The sequence below is a fragment of the Narcine bancroftii genome, chromosome 2 (assembly GCF_036971445.1).
Source record: "Narcine bancroftii isolate sNarBan1 chromosome 2, sNarBan1.hap1, whole genome shotgun sequence".
Taxonomy (NCBI): Eukaryota; Metazoa; Chordata; class Chondrichthyes; order Torpediniformes; family Narcinidae; genus Narcine; species Narcine bancroftii.
The window spans coordinates 158,968,567-158,991,332 of record NC_091470.1 but is presented as its reverse complement, the minus strand read 5'-3'; the positions used below and the strand labels follow the sequence as shown (position 1 = coordinate 158,991,332).

The 22,766-nt window shown below is 45.7% G+C and overlaps 1 protein-coding gene across 7 annotated transcripts in view; it reads right to left on the bottom strand.

Moving 5' to 3' along the window:
• LOC138754527 (rootletin-like) overlaps window positions 1-22,766 on the bottom strand; it is a 128,449-nt gene that overhangs the window by 76,860 nt on the left and 28,823 nt on the right. For 6 of the 7 annotated variants that reach the window (XM_069918907.1, XM_069918905.1, XM_069918910.1 and 3 more), the window contains exons 5-13: window positions 17,291-17,374; window positions 16,024-16,124; window positions 14,199-14,364; window positions 12,612-12,718; window positions 11,789-12,016; window positions 7,142-7,238; window positions 6,211-6,315; window positions 2,801-3,019; window positions 902-1,101 (exon numbers count right to left, since the gene is read on the bottom strand). In XM_069918907.1, the coding sequence (XP_069775008.1) occupies window positions 902-1,101; window positions 2,801-3,019; window positions 6,211-6,315; window positions 7,142-7,238; window positions 11,789-12,016; window positions 12,612-12,718; window positions 14,199-14,364; window positions 16,024-16,124; window positions 17,291-17,374 (1,307 nt within the window). Of the gene's footprint in view, window positions 1-901; window positions 1,102-2,800; window positions 3,020-6,210; window positions 6,316-7,141; window positions 7,239-11,788; window positions 12,017-12,611; window positions 12,719-14,198; window positions 14,365-16,023; window positions 16,125-16,608; window positions 16,688-17,290; window positions 17,375-22,766 lie in introns of those variants that run through there. The other variant, XM_069918911.1, reaches the window with a different exon arrangement.

The window sequence follows — 22,766 nt, the reverse complement described above, 5'->3', positions numbered from 1 at the left end:
CTGCGAGCCATTTTTGTAGTCCCGAGCCCGGGACTTCAACTGACCTGTGGGAGCGGGCTTATCTCTCCACGGCGGGCCTCTTCGGACAGGTAAGGCCTTCACCTTCTTCTTCCGACGTCTTTCCTTCTTCTTTTCTTCCCGTTGTTTTTGGTTTTTCTTTCTTCGCTGCCATTTTCTCCACACTTTTACTTTCACTTTGTTTTGGTTTTTAAGTTTGTGCCTTTGCTTTTTCTCTATCTTTTTTTAACTTTTCTGGAGAGGGCTGGAGTTCCCCTACCGGCCACTACTCCATCACATGACTTCCCAACACCTCCTCACTTGTCAGGAAGGCTTCACAGCAACTGCACTCCCTGAGAAGACTGCAGCGTGCAAGGCTACCGGACATCATTATGCCAACCTTCAACAGGAACTCTATCGTGAGCACCACGCCGATGGGAGGGGAGGGAGATCCCAGTGTTTCTACGGTTGTTGCAAAGAAATGGATCGGAGGTCAATCCACAGTGGAAGAAGGCACACAAAATCATTGAGGACCCCCTTCCACCCCGCACACAGCGTCCGTCAGCTGCTCCCATCAGGAAAGTATCAGAATCAGCACCACCAAGCAGTGAGAACACTGAACGCCCAATGGAACTGCTCACATCAACCATCCGAGACTCTCATATTCATGAAACAATATTTGTTTATTTATTTGTATGGATAAAACACTTGTTCTGCATATATATTGCTTGTCTGCATGAGTGTTATATCTGGTTGTGTGTCTGCGTGTTTTGCATTGAGGACTGGACACTGTTTCGTCGGGTTGTACTCATGCAATGATAACAACTTAAACCCATGTCCTCCAAAAGACTCTCTGCGGGGTAGAGGTGGGGAGCAGAGGCAAGTTCAGTCAGCAGCACCTCACCTGCCCAGGAGGTCCGCGGAGGAGCGGAAACGATTGGCCTCGCGCTTGGAGTCGTCCTTGGCTCTCGCCAACTCCTCGGCCTCTTCCTTGAGCTTCATAGTCTTCTGCTCCAGTGCCCGGCATCCGCTCTCACTGTCCGCCAGATGCTTCTTCAGGCCGGCCACCATGTCCTGGGCGGCCTCGTACTTAGCACGGAGTTCCTCCAGGGGCAGAAATAAAGGTTCAAGTTTATTGTCACATGTATTGAGGTTCAGTGAGAATGTTTGTTTTGCGAGCAGTCTGGTTAGTCAACATTTGCATAGTTCAGCAAGTACAGGGTAAAATTAAACTTATGAGGGGGATAGACAGAGTAAATGTACATAGTCTTTTTCCACTGAGGGTAGGTGAGATACAAACCAGAGGACATGGGTGAAAGTGGGAAATGTTTAGGGGCAACATCTTCACATAGAGAGTGGTGGGAGTGTGAAACGAGTGGCCATCTTAATTGGTGAATGAGGGCTCAGTCTTAACATTTAACGAGAATTTGGATGGGTGCATGGATAGGAGGGGTATGGACTGGGTGCCAGTCAGTCGAACTAGGCAGAAAAATAGTTCAGAGCGGTCTAGAAGGGTCAAAGGGCCCGTTTCGGTTCTGTCATCTCTATAGAACCATAGTGTTTCAGAGCAAGATCACCCCAAGCAGAGAACAGGCAACCATAATGTATCCATGAGAGTCTGCAGAATCTGCAATTGCATCAAAAACACAAAAATGCTGGAGGAACTGTGCAGATCCCTCAGCATCCCTAGGAAGTAAACTATATCAACAACGTTTCGGGCCTGAGCCCATCTTAAGGAGTGACCAAAAATGCAGGCTGGGGGAGGAAGGAAGGGAAGGGAAGGGGGAGGAGCATGGGCCAACAGGCAAAAGGCCATAACTGGGTATGGATAGGGCAGGAGAGAAAAGATGCCCACATCCCCTCCCTCATCACCGTTCAGGACCCCCAACCAGTCCTTCCCTTGCAAATCTGCAGGGGGTCATCTACTGCATCCGGTACTCTCTGTCGGAGAGGTGGACGCAGAGTGGGAGATCACTTCTTTGAGCTCCTTCGCTCCGTCTCCTGCACAGCGGGGACCTCCCAGGAACACCCCCATTTCAAATCCCCGCCCCATTCCCTAAGCCATGGACTCTTGCACTGAGTCAACCCACAAATCGGTCTGCCTGGGCACCCTCCAACCAGATGGCATTAACGTCGACCTCTGGTTTACATTAGCCGCACCCCCTCCCCCATCTCTCCCTTCCTCCTATCCCTGACTCCTTTCCACCAGCTCTTCATTCAGAGCCAACCCCCTTCTCAACTTTTATCTCCTGACCTCCGATCATGTCCAATTATGGCCTGTGCATCTCCCCCTGACTTTTCTTCTCTCCTCCCCCAGTCTTTTACTCAAGACATCTGCCTGCTTTCTTGCTCATACCTTGAAGAAGGACTCAGGCCCGAAATGTTGGTGATACATCTTTACCTCCCTTGGGTGCTGTGTGACGTGCTGAGTTCCTCCAGCGTTGCTCATGAGAGATTACCCACAGGGGGAATCCAGAGGTGTGTGATTTCACACACGTGCATCTTTTACCTGACGGGGAGAGGGAGGAGAGTGTGGCCGGGCCAGAAAGAATCTTTCTCGAGGCAGGTGGAGGTGTGGATGGAGTTGGGGAGAGATGGGGGTGATGGTCTGAGCAGCATTCACGTCTCTCCGTGATTCCTTCCGGCCTTAGGCGGTACAGTCACTTGCCCACAAGCACGGGCACAGAGGATAGGGCTTTGCTGGTGGTGCCGAGGGATCGGAGGGAGGTTTCCTCATTGGTGGGACAGCTCGGTCCAAGCTCTCTCCCCCCCCAACCCCCCTGACGTTGCATGGCTGCCTCACCTGGATTTGGAGCTGCCGCTTCTTCACTGCGCCCTGCACGGCTGAGAAGAGGGAGTCAGTGAAGGCTGGCGACAGGCTGTAGCGAGGTGAGGCCCGGCGCCGTGGAGATGCCGTGCGCCGACTGGTTGGGAGCCCCAGCGAGCTGAACAGAGAGGAGTCCATCTCCGCGACTTCGCCAGACATGGTCTGAGTCCCGCTGTCAGCATCAGAGATGACAACCTGCAGACGGAGGGTGGAGAGTAGAGCCAGTTACCATGGTTACCCACACCAGGGCCTTCACTACGACAACAAATATTCCAACTTCTGCAGTATTATAGTGGTCCCACAAATTGACATATCTGATAGGTTACACCATAGGAGCCCTCCCCCCATCATGAAGTAATCGCTCTCACCTGCTAACCACATTAAGTACAGTGTGATCACACTAGACGGGTTCCACAAGCAAGAGGGTTAACCGGGTTAGAAATGGTATTACGTTGTGTTCCTGTCCATCGGTACCCCAGCGGATAACAATGCTATCACTGACAATCAGGTGACTGGCAACGTCTGCATGAATGAGGGCTTCTGGCATACCGAGATGTCTGTGAGAGTGTGCTGCTGCCTGGCACGTTCTAGGCTCCAGGATTACTTGTGGGACTTGGCACAGCCGACACGAGGGCACTGTGGGGAAGGAGCACAGGTTCATCCTTCCATGACTGGGCATCAAGTGGCTCTGTGGAAAAGTCCCTCAAATAACGGAGTGGGGAGTAACGATGGGGGAGGGGGGACAGTGTTGGGAACGGGGCTAAGTACAAACCAGGGAACAAAAATAATGTAACAGAGATAAAAATGTATATGTATGACACTAAGGAAGTGGAAAAAACACTTTGAACAGTTTTCTTATGTAAATAATATACAGTAAAAAGTCCAAAAATCTAGATGCCAGAAATCTGGATCACCTGAAAATCTGGACTTCTCGAAAACACTCAAACTTTTTAAATTTAGCGGGCTTTTGTGTACGTGCGTGTACAGAAATCACGGAAGCGAACAAATAAATATTTATTTGTTTTTATGTACTTCGTATTTTATATGCAAAGGTTTCATTAATAAAATATCAAAATGTTCCTGTTCATCCCTTTTTTATTCTCCTTAAATCTGAATTTTAAAAGTCCCGCCCGAGAATCCAGAAAATCCGCACTGACCCAATCTCTGAGCAGTCTGGATTTTAGGACTTTTACTGTAATGTGGATAAAGTTTATTTTTGGGGGAAAACCTGCACAGATACCCTGGATCACACATGTCAAACTCTGGCCCGCGATATAATTATATTTGGCCCGCAAGATCATTTCAAAATTTATTAGAGGTGGCCCGTTGGCCGCCGCGCCAGTATAGCGCATGCACAGTAATACAACAAATCCCAGAATGCATTGGCGTCAGCCTGCTAATCGCCCCCACCTCCTCTGTTTACGTTGCAGGGTCTCACCGTGGACTCTGGTTTTTGGGCCTGGCCGGTGTCAGGGGAAGTCAAGGCCGCTTCCCAGCGCCTGGAACCGGAAGCCTCGGGCCTGACCTCGCCAGGACCGTTGCCCACTCCCCCTCCCTGCCGCAGGCCGATCCACGACTCACGGTGACGGGGCCGCTGATCCGCCGAGATGCCGCCCTGCAGCGAGAGCCGATGCCCCCGCACTGTCGTTGTCCAACCCGATCGCCCGCAAACCCCGGCCTCCCGCACACAGGCCTGAGTAAGTATTATGAACTTTAATCTCAGGTTAAAACGATCTTCCAATAGTTTCATGTCTCAGTGATAAATATATTCCTGGTTAAAAATGGTCCTGCACCTGGATATAAGCTCATTAGGCATAAAACTTGAAAAGTGTGTAAATCAAAGGATATCTGTACCAATGGAAAAAGGGCATGGCAAATAACCCTGCTAGAGTTCATGCCCACAATCAGTCACCCATTTGATTGTTTCAGGAATCATGTTATTCTCCCACATTCTCAATAGCCCTCAGATTTTACTATTCGACAGCACACTAGCAACATTTGACAAATCCTCTATAGAGAAATATTATTGAATATTTTATTTCTCATTTGTTAATGCTTCTGGAAAGAGTTTATCCAAAACTATTATTAAACATTTATTTTTAATAAGAAAAAGTTTAACATTACATATGTTGAAAGAAGAGAAAACATGCAGATGTTGTTGAAAATTTTCAATAAATATTTAGTTTGGCCCTCGACTTAGTCCAAGTTTTTAATTTTGGCCCTCTGTGCATTTGAGTTTGACACCCCTGCCCTAGATTATAGACACCTCACCCATAACCTGCACAGATACCCTAGATCAGGGGTGTCAAACTCAAATTCACAGAGGGCCAAATTAAAAACTTGGACTAAGTCGTGGGCCAAACTAAATATTTATTGAAAATTTTCAACAACATCTGCATGTTTTCTCTTGTTTCAACATATGTAATGTTAAACTTTTTCTTATTAAAATAAATGTTTAATAATAATTTTGGTTAAACTCTCTCCAGAAGAAGCATTAACAAATGAGAAATAAAATATTCAATGAATAATATTTCTCTATAGCCTTTAAGCTCCTTTTAAATGTATTTTTTTCACAAGCCAACAAGTCAAAAAAATAACAACTTGCTTCAATGAAAATCCAGTCTTTCAACTATGAACAGTCCAAAGTGAACCAAATAAAATATTAATCCAAGCTTAGCTTGCTACACTGTGATTTACTCTGATGCACCTGGATCTAAACCAGATACTTGGCATCTCTTCTTAGATGCAAGTTCAACAAACTCTGGGGTCAGAGTCTGCCTCCCACCTGTCTTGAAAGGTCCTGTTTTCTGTCTTTCGTTTGGCCATTTTTTGTAAGGGGTTTATTACACGTGAGCTGGGCGACAGGTCACAGATGCTAATGAAAGTAAAGAGAGGAGGTGGGGGCGATTAGCGGGCTGTCGGGCCGGCGCCAATGCATTTGCAAAGCATTCTGGGATTTGTAGTATTAGCTGTGCATGGGCTATACGGGCGCAGTGGCCAGCGGGCCAGCTCTAGTACATATTTGATATGATCTTGAGGGCCAAATATAATTATATCACGGGCCAAATTTGGCCCGCTGGCTTGAGTTTGACATGTGTGCCATAGATTAGACACCTCACCCGTAACCTGCACAGATACCCTAGATTATAGACACCTCACCCATGGACTGAACACTTCCTTGTGAATTCTCATTGCAGTAGAGTCACAATTAGCAATAGGTGAAGCGTCGTGCCAAATGACGTTGACTTCCCATCTTGGTAGTCGACGGTAACGTCGGTGACTCCAAGAGCGTGGCCAGGCCATCCTGCGCAGTCACAATGTTCAGAAGGACCAGAGAGGCTCAAACAAACAGGGTATTCCTCACCGTCAACTCCCAATCCACTCACCTGCGCAATGTCTCTCAACGTTTGATGCAGTGATTCCACCTCTGCCTTAGCCGACTCAAATTGAGCGCTGTCTGGGACAGCCTGTGGCCCGGCGTGACTCGACTCCTGCACAGGAAAGGACCTGCCATCAACCGCACATCAACGGGCACTACCTCTCAGCACCCATTGGCACAGTGGCCGCCAGTCACCCCTTCCATCCCCAGCTCAAGATCAGAGGGCTGTCTGGTGGCATCTAGGTACCCTCCAACCGGATGGCATTAACATCGATTGAGCATCCCCCCCCATCTATCCCCATCTCCTTTTCTCTAGTTCTGTCTCACGCTCCTTTTCCCCTCTGTCTCCTTTACCCTGTTCAGAGCCACCCCTCACCTTCCATTGATTCTCACCTTTCCTCTCTCCATACCCACACCTTTTGTCTGTTGGTCTGTACTCCTCCCCCACCTTTTTATTCAGGTGCCCATCTGCTTTTTACTTACCTTGACTAAGGGCTCAGGCCCCGAAACGTCGGTTATCTATCTTTACCTCCTAAGGGCACTGAGTTCCTCCAGCATTTTGACTATAAAAAACACCGTCTGAAGACTTTTTGTGGTTCACTCTGATTTCTATGGACTAGTTTTGGATTGGGGGGAGAGTACCAAGATTTAAAATGGGGGTGGGAAACCTACGATCCAAATTTATCCAGCCCACAATCCAATGCAAAAGTATCCTGCGCACCCAGCCCGTATACAAGTAGTGGAGAAAAAAAATGGCAAAATGGAAACATTTAGCTAAATGTCAAAAAATAGATGTGGAACTTAAATGGGCCAATGATATCGATGCCCATTAAAAGAAAAAATTTAGAAGATGGCCTCCACAGATTCATTGTTCCTGTTGGTACGCTGACATCAGCGACATTTAATCTGGAGCTCCCTCCCTCTCCCTGTTCACCCACCAGAGTCTCCACTGACTGGCTCAGGGCACTGATCGCCTTCTCCTTCTCATTGTTCTGGGTCTGCAGCCGCTCAACAGTCACCATCAGCTCCGTGATTCTGAAAGAAAGACGTTGAACAGCATGGGAAAACTTTGTCCTATCCTGCCCATGCGGACATGGCTGCCTCACCTAAACCCATCCTGCTCAGTGGTGTTTGGCCCATGCCCCCAAGCCTTTCCCTGTCTCAGGGTGTTGGTGTTTAACGTCATTTTTTATTCATCTGCTCCCACCGGCAGCCAAGGGCTGGATCCCTGGTCATATAGAGTTGGTGGGGAGAAGGTTTCCTTCACCTTTGTATTGGAGGCTCATTCATTCTCTCAGCGATCCTCAGCAAGGGCTGGAAAACCCAATGTAATCTGAGAAGGATCTCGAGGAACCCAGCAGGTTGTGTCGCCGGGGGAGTGGAGTTTTGTTTACAGCAACTGCTAAATCTGCGACCATCAACTTAATCAATATTGTAAATAAAATTGTTTTATGGCCTCAGATTGAAGTGCTTTACTCATTTTGTTATCAGTCTGATGAACAGATTTACAATTTCAAACAGCTATTCTATCGGGTTTTATTGGGATTATGAGAGTGATCCTGTGTTAAGACCAAGTGTCTCAGAGCCGCAGTTCTAATCTGGGAAAGAGATGGCATCTACCCTTTACGAAACAAAGTTAACGATGTAAGCAATGCAGCGATGTTTTAGTTCCATGTTAGAATTAGAATCAAGTTTATCGTCACAAACATGTGTCACAAAATTTGTGGCAGCAGAACAGGTTGAATACCCCTTATCCAAAATGCCTGGGACCAGAGGGTTTCGTATTTTGGAGTTTTTCGGATTTTAGAACACCGTTTTAAAAAATGCACTTGTTCACTCAGACTTGAAGATAAATACATGCACACCACAATACAAATATTTACACATGTGTCTACACATGATTTTGGACTACTTATGCCTGCTATGTCCCGTTCTCTGATCGGGATTTCTGAACTCTATTATGTATTACTTTATGGGACATCGATGAAAAAAGCTTCGGATTTTGGATCATTTCACATCTCAGGTTTCGGTTAAGGGGTATTCAACCTGCATTGGGCACTACAAGTATAAAAATAGCTCTAAATTACATTTCCGTAAATGCGATATTTAAAAATAAATTAATGCAATTGAAGAGAAAAATAAGGTGAGGCCATGTCTGTGGTTCATTGTCCTTTCAGAAATCTCATGGCGGAGGGGAAGGAGCAGTTTTTGTAACATTGGGTGTTTGTCTTCAGGCCCCTGGACCTCCTTCCTGATGGTGGCAGTGAGAAGATGATAGTGAGGGTCCTTGAGAATAGCGGCTGCTTTCTTGAGACACATAGACATCCTTAATGGAGTGGACTAAAACCGGTTGAGTTCACAATCATCTGTAGCCTTTTCCTGGCACCTCCATACCAGGCAGTGATGCAACCAGTCAGAATGCTCTCCGCGGTACACCTGTAGAAATTAGTGTCTTTGGTGACGTATCCAATCTCCTCAAACTCCTAACGAAACATAGCCACTTTATGATTGCATCAACATTAGGGCCCAGGGTAGATTTTCAGAGACGTTGACACCAGGAATTTGAACCTTCTCTGCTCTAGCCCCTTGATGAGGACTGGTTTATGTTCTCCAAATTTCCCCTTCCTGAAATCCACAACCAGTTCCTTATTTTTGCTAGTGTTAGAATTGTGCCTGGCCACACAGTCAGGGGTGTAGAGAGAGTAGAGCGGTGGGCCATCCATGCTTCCTTAAGGTGCGCCTGCGTTGATTGTTAGTAAGGAGGCGCTGTTTCCGATTTGTACTGTGAATCCAGTTGCAGAGTGGGGTGCAGAGGCCCAGACCAGAAGTGAGGGTGTCGAAAGATGAGATGTGGTCCTAAATGCTGAAAATGTAGCCTGATGTACATTTTGCTGTTGTCCAGGTATTACAGGATGACAATCAGCGGTTGATATTCTCCCCAGCATTTAGCACCATCAATCAGGATCAAATCTCTCGCCATTCACCTGCACACCAGCCCCTACCGCCACCCTCAGTCTCCAACCCTCATTCAGCTCAAACCCAACAAAGCTACAGTGGCCTGATCAAGTCGGGATGGGCTTCAGCTGCCATCTGCTGGCAGGGTTGGCAACTGCAGCTTCACCAGGACATTCTTTTTTAAAAAAAAACTCCACCTGCTTGAAACTTGAAATGTAACAGATGCTGCAAATTCTCAGTGGATCAGTGAGCATCTGCAGAATGAGAAAGAGGATTAATGTTTCAGATCAATAACTTTCCAGCAGCAATTCAAATTTAGACATACAGCACAGTAACAGGCCATTTCGGCCCACAAGCCCATGCTGACCAATTTACACCCAATTAACCTACATCTCCAGTACATCTTGAAAGGTGGGAGGAAAATGAAGGCCCCCCCCACCCCCCCCCCAGGGAGAACGTATAAACTCCTTACAGACAACGCGGGATTTGAGCCCTGGTCCTAATCGCTAACGAAATAAAGGCGTTGCGTTGACCACTATCTTGCTTGTATTTGCTCTGGAGCCTGACAACCTGATCAACACCAAGGGAACTAGATTGCATGAGGTCTGGAGCTGGTGTATATACCCAGAGTGGAACGAGGCTGTGCAAACAAGCTTGGCTCAGAACTTTATCCCAAACTGGCAATTTGCTCGGAGCACTGCACGTCAACACACATTTGAGATCCAGCAGTGGTTCAGTTGGATCAGAGGTTGTTTGGAAACCTCAGGTTTGGATCATCTATCGTCAAGCCTTATTCAGGGCTGGGGTCTAATTTTACATCTGTTAGGACATCTAATGCCCTACGGAATGCAGGCCTGGGAGCCACAGGGTTTATTTACTGTTGCTCTTGGAATGTTTACGGAACATTGAGTGTTGAGTCAGAGTGGATTTTGCTCTGTAGTGATTTTGGACCCACATCCACGTCGACACACATCCTTATTTTCTGGTGTGACTTTCGATAGAGAAAGGTAGGTGGAACATGATGCCAGTAGTTCTAGCTGGATACACTCGTCCACAAAGATTTTGCTTCCTGAACCTTTGGGTGTACTTTACGGATTTTAGGCTGCTGATCTCAAAAATCACCATAACATTTTCCTATCACAAACCTTTTTTTAAGGTACAACCTATTTCGTGATTTCCTGCCAAATTTTAAGTCTGCTAGTATTGCCCACAAAGCCAGCTGTTTAGGTCACTCCTAGCATGCCTGGGCATGCACTCAGTGCAGGTGATATCTTGTTTTAGGTCTGGGCTTGCTTCGTCAGGATAGATGCAGATGGGCTATAAAAACAGCTCACATATACAGATGCTGTGCATTACATTGATTATAGACTGAATCCATGTTGATGCTCATGTTCTTCAGGCAATAGCATGGTGAGTGTAGTTAACAATAGCATTTGTTGTCTTCAGGAAGATTCAATACAGCAGAAATGCTGATCTTGGTGCATTCAGTGACGAACATAGTGAAAGGTTTCACCAAGACCTTGTGGCCATGGAAAAGCGGTATCAGGGCAACTGGAATCCATCAGTGCTGGCCGACTATTGATGGACACTGACACGAGAGGCATCAGATGCTGAGTACAAATGAAAATCAGCAGCAAAACAATTTTAGGTCAGCTGAACTAATGCAATACATCAGCCTCATTATGCAATTAAACGTGCTCAATTCAATAAAAGTTAATTTAATGTTTCTCCAACTTCCTAAGAGATACAGTAAATCTGAAATTATCTTTGTGTTCACCTTGAAGTTGTCTATCAGAATCCCCAAATTTTCTTCAAGAATCAAAACTTTTAAAATAAGTTGTTGTCCAGTGTTATTGACAAGCTCCAGGTTCGCACTTGCATGGTGAAGTTGGCTGAGTGGAGTGACGTCCAAGACATAATGCCATATCTTCAGTGCTGAGCTGTAGGTCACACCGATGGCCTATTTCCCCCGCCCCCCCACTGACTCCTTAACCCATGGTTACATCTTTACCTGATAGCCATAATCCTTTAATGCACAAAAAATGCTGGAGAAACTCAGGTCACACAGCATTTACAGGAAGCAGGGCAACCCTGGTTCAAATCCATTGCTATCTGGAGGGAGTTTGTATGTTCTCCCTGTGTCTGCATGAGTTTCTTCCAGGTGCTCCGATTTCCTCCAACCCCTCCAAATGTACAGAGGTTGCAGGTTAACTGGGTGTAATTGGCTGGCATGGGCTCAGGGGCTGGAAGGGTCTGCGACTGTGCTGTATGATTACATTTAAATTTAGAGGGATACAACCAACATTTTGGGCCTGAGCCCTTCGTCAAGGTACAAGCAGAAAGCAGGCAGGCACCTGAACCTCCTCACTAAGACCTGACTCGGCCCTCTCGTACACTTCATCCTTTGCCAGATTCACTCATTTACCTGGTGACCATCAAGGATCAGAAGCTCACCTCCCAAGAAAATCCTCCTGCTTTTTGTTCATGCCTTGATGACGGGCTCAGGCCTGAAACACTGGTTATATCCCTTTGCTTCCTATGGACTCTGCGTGACCTCCTGAGTTTCTCCAGTCCGCTTGAGTGTTGCACTCAACCCCAGCGCCTGCAGACTTCCTTGTTTAGCCACACACCTGGCGTTTTGTTCGGCCTTCTCCTGGTCGGACTTGGCCTGTAGCTGGAGCATCTCCCGCACCTTGTCCCGCAGCTGCCTCTCCAGCAGTGCCAGCTGCACCCCTTGTCTCTCCAGCGCCGCAGCGGAGCTGCTCTCCGACAGGCAGAGGTGGCCGCTCAGGTTCAGACACGAGGCGTGGATCGTCCGCCAGGACTTTGCCAGATCGTTCCGCAGCTCAGAGAGGTCCCTGGTAAAGGGTCGAAGGGTTTGATGTCAGACATGAGAACCCTCCCCTCAACATCCCTCCCTACTTCTCCTCTCCCCACCCTTCCCTTCCCCACCCATACACAGACACAGTAAACCAATTAAGTATTAATTTGTTGTTGAAGTACCCAAGCATACTCCCTGGTGTACACTTTCTACGCACACACAAGCCATTCATCAACTTCCCAGCACTTCTCAGTCACTTGGAAAATAACGAGTGCCTTTGTTAAATAAAGGGGTAAACAACTAATCCTTTCTGGAATTGTGAACACCCCCCCTCCCCCCCACTCTGTCTCATAAGTGACACAAACTACACATGTCCAACCCAGTGGGAGCCTCACAAATGACCATTCTTCAGCTCTTAACCAAGCCCATGTTGTACTGAGGGCCATCTCACTGAAGAAGTCCATAGATGGTCATCAGAAGGGTGAGGGGAGAATTCAAGCCACCAAGAACCACCGGAAGCCCTAGGGCTTTAGAACAGGAAAAAGAGGGGGGGGGGGCCTTCCTCAGTAAACCTCCTGTCAGACTGCCTCTGGCAGCATGTGCTAACGGTAAATGATCCCACAGTGTCTCACCGTTCACTGGCTGACTTTATTTGACAGAAGTGCCGTTTGAACCCGACAACCTGCCTCCAGAGTGTCAACAGGCGGGTGTGTTCATTACTGAAGTACAAGTTAAAGGTCTGCAAGAAATCAAAGAACCAGAATTAGTAAACTCCTCCGCACTGACTTAACACTGACTTAACATGCAGAAACACAAGGGAACAGCGCACCAAGGATGAGAAAAATCAGGGGTAAGGTGCAGAGAGGCGGGTCAAGGACTGGGGACATGCAGCGTACAGTGAAACAGAAGTCTGCAGGCCTTGTGATGGTAGTAAAAACACAGAAATGCTGGAGGAACTCATCCAGCCTCACGGGATCCACAGGAGGTAAAGATATATTACTGACGATTCAGGCCTGAGCCCCTCTTCAAGGTGTAGGCAAAAAGCAGGCAGGTGTTAGTGAGGGATACACTGTGGGCCGGATCAGAGAGTGGGGTATCAGGAGGTGGTTCAGTCAGGGCAATGAGATCTACCAGAGAATGTCAGGAAGGCAGTGGGAAACAACTGCAAAGAAAGAAAATGCACAAAACTGGGATTAATACCATCCTTCAACGACAAACCATCCAAACAGACTTTACAATTTTTTACCTTCAACAGCCGCAACAGGCAAAGATTGCCATTAATTTGCACACCAGAAGTTTCCATGAAGTGTAATGTGCTGGAAACAATAACATGGTTAAGGCTGATGGCAGCTTCCCGTCTCTTCTAAATGCTGGGCTAAGATGCTTTCAAATGGTGCAGTGCTGATGGTTCGCCTCTCCTTCAGCACTCCGGTGATCTCAAAGATTCTACAGAGTTGTGCTTGTGACTTACTGTCCCAGTGGAGTGTCCCACTGAAGCTCCTCTGTATTGCAGTCTCAGTGAGTGCCTCTCTGCAACCCACTGTCACGCTGTTTCCTCTCTGCAACCCATTGTCACGCTGTTTCCTCTCTGCAACCCATTGTCACGCTGTTTCCTCTCTGTAACCCATTGTTGCACTGTATCCCCTGTAACCCACTGTCACATCGTATCCCCTCGGTAACCCACTGTCACACTGCATCCCCTAGGTAACCCACTGTTGCACTGCATCCCCCTTGCAACCCTCTATCACACTGCGGCTCCTCTATAACCCACTGTCATACTGTGTCTCCTCTGCAATCCAACATCCCCGGAAAATCTCCTCCAAAACAGGTGTCCAGTGAGTTTCCTCTCTCACCCAGTGCATCTTCCCTAACTACTGTTCACAGTAATCCTCTGCCATAACTCATTGTCGTTGATGCAGGTCATCTCTCACCCTTTACCTCTGGTGAATCCCTCCTCTCTCACACTCTCCCAGTGTCTCCCCTCTAATCCACTTTCCACTGTGTTTCCTCCAGACTTTGGACGCAATATCTGTAACCATTGCTAATCCACTGTTCCCTGCATCTCCTCTCTAGTCCAATGTTCACGATGTGTTTCCTCTGCTCCCTTCTTCAGTTGATGTTACCCACTGAATGCTGATCCTTGCAGCCTCATTAGCCCTGTCCGAGTCCTGCTGAGCAAGATGGGAGCACGGACGTCAGGGAATTCTGGCCCACGGTACCTCCTCCTCATGCCTCCAGTCCAACTCCTTTTGCTCCAGCTCCTCCCGTGCCTTTGCCCAGTCGGAGGTCAGCTTGCGGATGTCCTCACTCAGGGTCACGTTAGCACAGTTGGCCTGGTCCAATTGTTCTCGAAGCATGGAGTTCACTTGGGCGAGGCTGGCACTTCTGAAAGCAGAGCCGACGAGAACATTACAACCAGTCGGGATGCCAGGCCAATGACACCAACCAGTTCCTGCTCTGAACTGCCACACAAGGACAGGCCAGTAGACACTGCCACCAGTGGGGTCAGATGTGGAGCAGGTGATGGGCCTGGGCCGTCCCAGTGTCCGGAATTGTACACAGGGAGATCCTGGAACCTTGGGAATACAGATGTACCTCTGCTTATGGATGACCCGACTTAAATTTTCAAAGTTACGCCGTTATCGCTGCATTCTATGACTAAAATTGGTTTTTTTTTCCAGTGTGGAATAAAAGGTATTCAACAGTTAATTCTAAAATAGGCTTTGTTTTAGGTAAATTGGCCCAGCTGTAGGCTACTGTAAATGATCTGAGCACATTTAAGGCAGGCTAGGCTACGATGTTTGGGATTTTTCCCACTTACATGGATTTAATCGGAACCTAACCCCATTGTAAGTTGAGGCACATCTGTATTTTCAGAGATCATTGGGATTGTGGGGATTTTTTCAAGGCAATAATTATAGGTGATCCTTCAGCCGATAGGGATGTTTAAGGGTCTCCCCCTCACAGGAGCATGAGATACAAGGGCATGGAAGATCTCTATTGTAGGGAGACATTAGCCCTTTTCCCACTGCCTAGCCTGTAAATTGGCCGTTCAATTAACTGGTTAAAGAAGCCGTTCACAGTGGACCAGTTAACTGGTTCTCTGCTTCCATTCTGGAATCCCTGGGGATGCCTATCCTCCACTGGTGACATATCAAGAGATGGCGGACCTGCCCTCCCAGAATTCCGTGCGGCAGAGAAACCCCTCTGTGAGTGCTCCATGCATGCAGCCCTTTCTCTGCCGCACAGAATTCTGGGAGGGCAGGTTCACCATCACTCTCTCGATCTCTGTGACTTTCCCATGGTCTTTATAAATTGTGCACCCATGGGTTTTATTGCTGCATTATAAATTTATAAAGGTCAGTACAACAGGGGCTGAAGGGCTCATACTGTGCTGGACATAATGCTTAATTATGTTATAATTAAGCATGATTAATTTTAAATAATAAGCATGATTTATGTTTAAATACATAATACATTGATCAGGATTCTGTAAATTGAATACAAAGTTTATACCTTTTTAATCTTTTGTTTCCTTCACGTTCCTGCACTCATGCAAAAACGTCATTTAACGCATCACTACTTTGTCCCTGGATAGTCCATGTCCCTTTCATACTGGGTTAATCAGCACGCAGGTGTCAGACGACCCCAGGGATGACACACCCTACCGAGGCAGTCCATCCCCGGGGTGATTTGACGGCTGTGTGCTGATTCGCGAGCATTCACGCTGGCCCCTTAACCAGCATATTGGCTAATTACTAGGAAAAGATGTCAGTGTGAAAGGGGCTATTGAGTCATATAGCACAGAACAGGCCATTTGGCCCATTCTACCCATGCTGACCATCAGCTGCTTGGAGTAAAGGTCTTACTTTTAGCCTCCCTTCTCCTCCGGATGGGAATCTTTTGATCCGGGTGAGGTGAGGAGCAGGAATCCACCCCCCCCCCCGCCCCCGGATGTAAATAAATGGGATGAACGTGCCTCGGATTTGGAGTTGCCCACAGCACTGAGAACTGGGGTGGGATAGGGGGGCGGGGGGCACTTGCCTCTGTTGCTCCTCCTCCAGTCGAATCAGGGCATTCTCCAGCTCGTTGCTCTGTTCCTCGTCACACCGCTGCAACCGAACCTCGGACAGGTCTAGCCGGCTCTGGGCGGGGGGGGGGGAGGGGTGGGAAGAAACACAGCCCTTGGTTACCACCAACAGACAAGAAGCCGAATGGGGCGGGGGATCAGCTGGTGCCTGCGTTTGGCAAAGTGTCCTCTGGCCTCAATGAAGTGAGCGACCAGACCACAGCATCTCTGACTGTAAGGTTATCCACTCTTCATACCTCATATCCCTATACCTTTGCTTCATTCATGTTCCTGTCTAAATGTCTCTTAGATGCCCCTATTGTTCCAGCCTCCTCCACCATCCCCGGCAAGGCATTCCAGGCACCCACAACTCTCTGTGAAAAAAACTTACCTTGACATCTTCCCTAAACTTCCCTTTGTCCCGATGTCCTCTGGTGTTTGCTATTCCTGCCCTTGGCCGTCCACCTTATCTATGCCTCTCAGAAACATGTAGACCTTAATCAGTCACCTCTCATCCTTCTTTGCTCCAAAGAGAAAAGTCCTGGCTCTCCTAACCTTACCTCATGAGATTTATTTTCCAATCCAGGCAACATCCTGATGAATCTCCTCTGCACCCTCTCCTCCGCTTCCTCATCCTTCCTGTAATGAGGTGAACACATACCGTCTCCATAAACAATTAACACCTTGAGTCTGTTGGGCGATGCTCCTCCCTCTGCACTCTAATGTAGATGCCGGCCTGCTTTTTACTCAGACCTTGAAGAGGGGCCCAGGTCCGAAACATAGTAATAAATCTGGACATGCAGTAACAGGTCCTTTCAGCCCACAAGTCCACGCTGCCCAATTACACCACACCCCCCCACCCCGTATGTTTTTGAATGGTGGGAGGAATCCGGAGCACCCAGGGAAATCCCACGCAGACACAGAGAATGTCCAAAATCCTTACAGGCTGGGCAGGATTCGAATCCCGGTCCAGGTCGCTGGCACTGTAACAGCACTGCACTACGCCACCGTGCTGCCCTTACTCTAACCATGCCGCCTATCTTTACCTGAGAGACTGGCTGAATTTCCTTCAGCGTTTCTATGTTTTTTACTACAAATCAGTGTCTGCAGACATTCATGTTTCACCCTCCTACGTCTTTATCCCCTAGAATCTAGGAGTGACCTGAGCGGGGCTGCTCGATGGGGAGGGGACAAGGTTTAATGAACAGGGGAAATGGAACGGACCTCCAGAGCGTCACCTACCGACAGGCGATGCTGTTCCAGTTCAGTGGCTTTCTCAACGAGTTGCTGCTCCACGTCACTGCATTTCTTCTTGTACTGGAGCACCTGCCCATTAAAGCAGACAGTCACAGGAGCTGCAGACCAGCACAAGCCCACAATCTGCACTCAGGCCAACTTGTCACAATTCACCCCACACTGCCATGATGAAGTTCATCGCTGTGTGATCCCACAGTGAACTGCATCACACTTGCTGCTCAGCTGAAGCCCCTCTGCTCAGGACTGAGATGGAGGACAAGGTTCAATTAACAAACCGAAGCTCATTAATCCCAAAAGACAGCTTACCCACTCCTTCCAAATGATTCCAGATACAGTAAAATCCCCGTTATCCAGAATTCAAGCAACCAGCAAAAGAAATTGTGGAAAATTAATAGGTTAAAAAAAAAAGTTTAACATTGACGACCCCCTCATGGTTAGTTCACCAATTCAGCCAACACACAATTAGCCAGGGTGGGGGCCTACCTGCCGAGCGGACGTTAACCTTCTCTGTCCCTCTGACATAGCAGGCAAAAGCGCTGCTTTCATTGTGTGGAGAGTCACTAGCTTGCTTTTTAAAAAAATGTTTTTATTTTTCACACTATGAACCATATTAACCAAAATACACACAAACATTTCCTTCTTGAATATACAGTGTCATTTTCCCCCCTTTTCCTCCTCCCTTCCCACCCCCTTCCAAACCCATTAAATGGTCAACATATACAATACAATAAACCCATCAAACAATTAAAATAAACAAGAAAATTGTGTCCTCTACTTTTACACACTGGGTTAGTTCATTTCGTCTTCTTCTCATTCTATCATTTTAGGGGTTGGAGGTCTGTGGTAGGCCCTCTCTGTTGTGTTCCATGTACGATTCCCAAATTTGTTCAAATAATGTGACTTTATTTCTTAAATTATATGTTATTTTTTTCCAATGGAATACATTTATTCATTTCCACGTACCATTGCTGTACTCTCAGGCTCTCTTCTGATTTCCAAGTTGACTAAGACTATCATAATAAATCTTTTTTGCGCTTCATCCAGTTTAAGGCCTAATTCTTTGCTTCTTATATTACTTAGATCATCTCTGGACTTTTTGGTATGTTGCTTTTTGTGATTTTATTTAATTCCTGATTTAGATCTTCCCAAAACTTTTCCACTTTCTCACATGCCCAAATTGCATGTACTGTTGTTCCCGTTTCCTTCGTACAGCGAAAACATCTATCTGACAATGTTGGATCTCATTCATTTAGCCTGTGTAATCAATTATATTGTATCATGCGTAACCTCGTGTTTATTGTATTTCTCATAGTTCCGGAGCATAGCTTTTCCCGTATTTCATTTTTATCTTTATGTTTAGATCTTTTTCCCACTTTTTGTTTGAAACAGCTTATTTCATTGTTCTCTTTCTCTTGCAGATTGATGTACATGTTTGTTATAAATCTTTTAATTATCATTGTGTCTGTAATCACATATTCAAAGTTGCTTCCTTCTGGTAACCTCAGCCTGCTTCCCAATTTTTCCTTCAAGTAGGTTTTCAGTTGGTGGTATGCAAACATTGTACCATGAGTATTCCATATTTGTACTTCATTTGTTCAAATGATAATAAATTATTTCCCAAAAAACAATTTTCTATTTTTTTAATCCCTTTTCTCTCCCATTCTCTAAAGGAAGGGTTATCTATTGTGAAAGGGATTAGTTGATTTTGTGTCAATAATAATTTTGGTGGTTGGTAATTTGTTTTTTTCCTTTCTATGTGAATCTTCTTCCAAATGTTGAGCAGATGGTGCAGTACTGGTGAATTCCTATGTTGCACCAGCTTTTCATCCCACTTATAAAGTATATGTTCTGGTACCTTCCCCACTATTTTATCTAGCTCTAATCTGGTCCAATCTGGTTTTTCCCTTGTATGATAAAAATCTGATAGAAATCTTAATTGTGCTGCTCTATAATAATTCTTAAAGTTTGGTAGCTGTAAGCCCCCTTGTTTGTACCATTCTGTTAATTTATCTAGTGCTATCCTCGGTTTCCCCCCTTTCCATAAGAATTTCCTTATTATTTCTTTAGCTCCTTGAAGAATTTCTCTGTTAAGGGAATTGGTAATGATTGAAATAGATATTGTATCCTTGGGAAGATATTTATTTTAATGCAATTTACCCTTCCTATCAGTGTTAATGGTAAATCTTTCCAATGTTCTAAGTCATCTTGTAATTTCTTCATTAATGGCTGATAATTTAATTTGTATAGATGGCATAGATTATTATCTAGTTGAATACCTAGGTATCGGATTGCTTGTGTTTGCCATCTAAATGGTGATTCTTTCTTAAACTTTGTGAAATCCACATTATTCATTGGCATCGCTTCACTTTTATTTGCGTTGATCTTGTACCCCGATACTTCCCCATATTCCTTCATTTTCTTATGTAATTCTTTTATTGATAATTCTGGTTCTGTTAAGTATACTATGACGTCATCTCCAAATAGACTGATTTTATATTCCTTCTCCTTTATTTTTATCCCTTTTATTTTATTTTCTATTCTTATCAGTTCTGCCAATGGTTCTATAGCTAAAGCGAGCAGTGAGGGAGATAGTGGACATCCCTGCATAGTTGACCTGCTTAATTTAGATTGGTTCGATATATATCCATTTACTGTCACCTTCGCCAAAGGACCGTGATGCTAGTGATGCTTGAGGGCACACTGTTGACGCGGGCGGGGACAGGTCTGGCCACGAGTGTATGTGGGCACAGCGCCATGTAAGGAGGGACCATGCCCACGAAATCCCCCCCTCCTTGGCGCCAACTGTGGATGAGGCCTCTCTTATTCAAATGTTTTGCATGTGCCCTAGCCTTGAAAAATATTGGAGGGATGTTTTCCAAACCCTATCCTCAATCCTTAATTTAAACCTCGAACATAACCCTCCAGTCACTTCAGAAATTCCCCTCGCGGAGGGGAGTCACGTGATGGAGTAGTGGCTGGTCGGGTGGAACAAGCCCTCTCCAGAGAAAAGAAAAAAAGTTTGAAAAAACAGAGCTCAATAAACATAAAATACAGGAAGAGAAAGCGAAAGTTACAGAGAAGAGACAGAAGATGGCACCCAAAAGAAAAAAAAGTAAGAATAACAGTGAAAAGGGAAGAAGAAAAATCACTGGAGAAGAAAGAAGAAGGCCATACCTGCACATCGGAGCAGAGAGCCACTGTAGAGAGGAGCGGCCGATCTCCGGTGTTGGTGAGTCCCAGAGGAGTGGTGTCCTCCTGACCAGCGGACTTCAAAAATGGCTCTCAAAGCCAAGAAGAAGTGCGGAACTGTGCATGCGTGAAGAGTTGCATATGGGCAGTGCACAAATAAAAGAAAAGGTTAACGCTGCCGGGAGGGGGACTCAGCTAGGGAGCAGCCAGCTGCAGAACGGCCAGCTGAGAGACGCCCAGTATTGGGGCGTTCGGCTGGGGAAGTAAACAAGAAAGAAGAGTGGTGAGAAAGAGAATGAAGGGCTGGAAGAGGGTGAGCAGCAACGAGGCGACCAACAGGGGGATGACCTGCAGCAGGAGGCCCAACACCGGGTTGACCTGCAGCGGGAAGCCCAACACCGGGTCGACCTGCAGAAGGAGGCCCAACAACAGAGACACAGCAGCTGGAGGCCTAGAAGGATACAGAAGCAGCTCACCAGAGAAGGATGAAGATACAAAGATACAGAGAAGAGAAGAAGATGACACAGACACAGAAGAAGAGGAGGAAGGCCACAAAGAATTTGAAAGGAAAGAAGAAGGTAAAATAGAAGGACAAAGTTTAGATAAAGCCTTTTTTGAAGAACAAATGAGGTCATTAAAAGAATGGCTATCATTAGAATTTAGTTCAATCAAAAGAAAAATGAAAAGAGCTGAAGACAGAATGCAAAGCTTAGAGTTGGTCATGACTGAAATAGGGAAAAGAGCAGAAAATGTAGAGGAACGAGAAGCTGCTGTAAGAGGGAAGTTGGAAGAGAGTGATAAAAAAAATTAAAGAGACAAGATTTATTGTCACAAAAATTTGACGTATTGGAAAACTACAGTAGGTGAAACAACATTAAAATAGTGGGCCTGAAAGAAGGCAAAGAAGGGTCAGATATGAAGGAATTTATAAAAGGATGGATCCCGAAGGTGTTGGGAACGACAGATTCACATGAAGAAATTGAAATTGAAAGGGCGCATTGAGCGCTAGTACTGAAACCGCCACCACATCAAAAACCGAGATCCATATTGGTAAAATTTCTAAGATATACGTCAAGAGAAAACATACTGGAGCAGGAAAGAAAGAAAGTTAGAGAAGACAATAAGCCATTGGAATATAAGGGACAAAAAATATTTTTTTACCCGGACATAAGCTTTGAACTTTTAAAGAAGAAGAAGGAATTCAACATGGCGAAAACAATCTTATGGAAGAAAGAGTATAACTTTATATTACGACATCCAGCAATACTCAAAGTATTCATTCCTGGGGAACGAAATAGACTGTTCTCAGACCCAAAGAAAGCCCAAGAATTTGCTGAACATTTGCAGGAGGAGTGACAAGAAGGAAGAGTGACAAGAAGGAAGACCGGCAAGAAAATATACAAAAATATATAAAAATATAAAGTATATATAAAGATTTAAAGATGGATAAGAGAAGGGGAAGAAAGGAGAAAAAAGAGCGAGAGCTTTGTTATAAGTATCGGAAAATAGTGTTCTCTGGGGGGGTCTATGGGTGGGAGAATAATGGTCACTGCAAAATCAGTTGACGCTTGCGAGTAAGTTCGCAAACCAAATGGAAAGGGGAGTTGTGGTTGCCATCAAAGGTCAAGGGGCAATCCAAGGAAGGGAGGGAGGTTCATTTGGGGTTAAAGGGTTATTGTTTGTGGGGATTGTTGGGGTATTTCATGTTTTAAGTGCTTTGTCATATAATGAGATTAAAAAGGAAAACTTAAAAAACAGTAATGGAAAAAAAGGGATGGTGAAGAAGTGGAAAAGAAGTGTAAATAAAGATATAAGATGGCCACGTTGGACTATATGACTATAAACATTAATGGAATATATAACCAAGTTTAAGTGTATCCCATTGGGAAAAAAAATCACATATAATTTAAAAGACAAAGTTACAATGTTTGAAAAAACCTGGGAACCATATATGGAACACAACAGAAAGAGCATGCCTCGGACCACCACCACCTAAAATGATAAGAAAATAAACACGATCAGATTTAATGTGAATAAGTAGATGATACGTCTTTTTTTGTTTGTATTCCTTTTGTATCAAGATATTGTTGTATTGTATTTTATATGTTTAATATTTACTGTTTTTGGAGGTGGGTGGGAAGGGGGAAGGGAGGGATGGGGGAAAAAAAGAGAAAATGTCACTGTGAATATTTAAAGAGATGCATCTGTAAATATATTGGTTGATATGGTTCATAGTGTGATAAATAAAGAATTACAAAAAAAAATTCCCCTC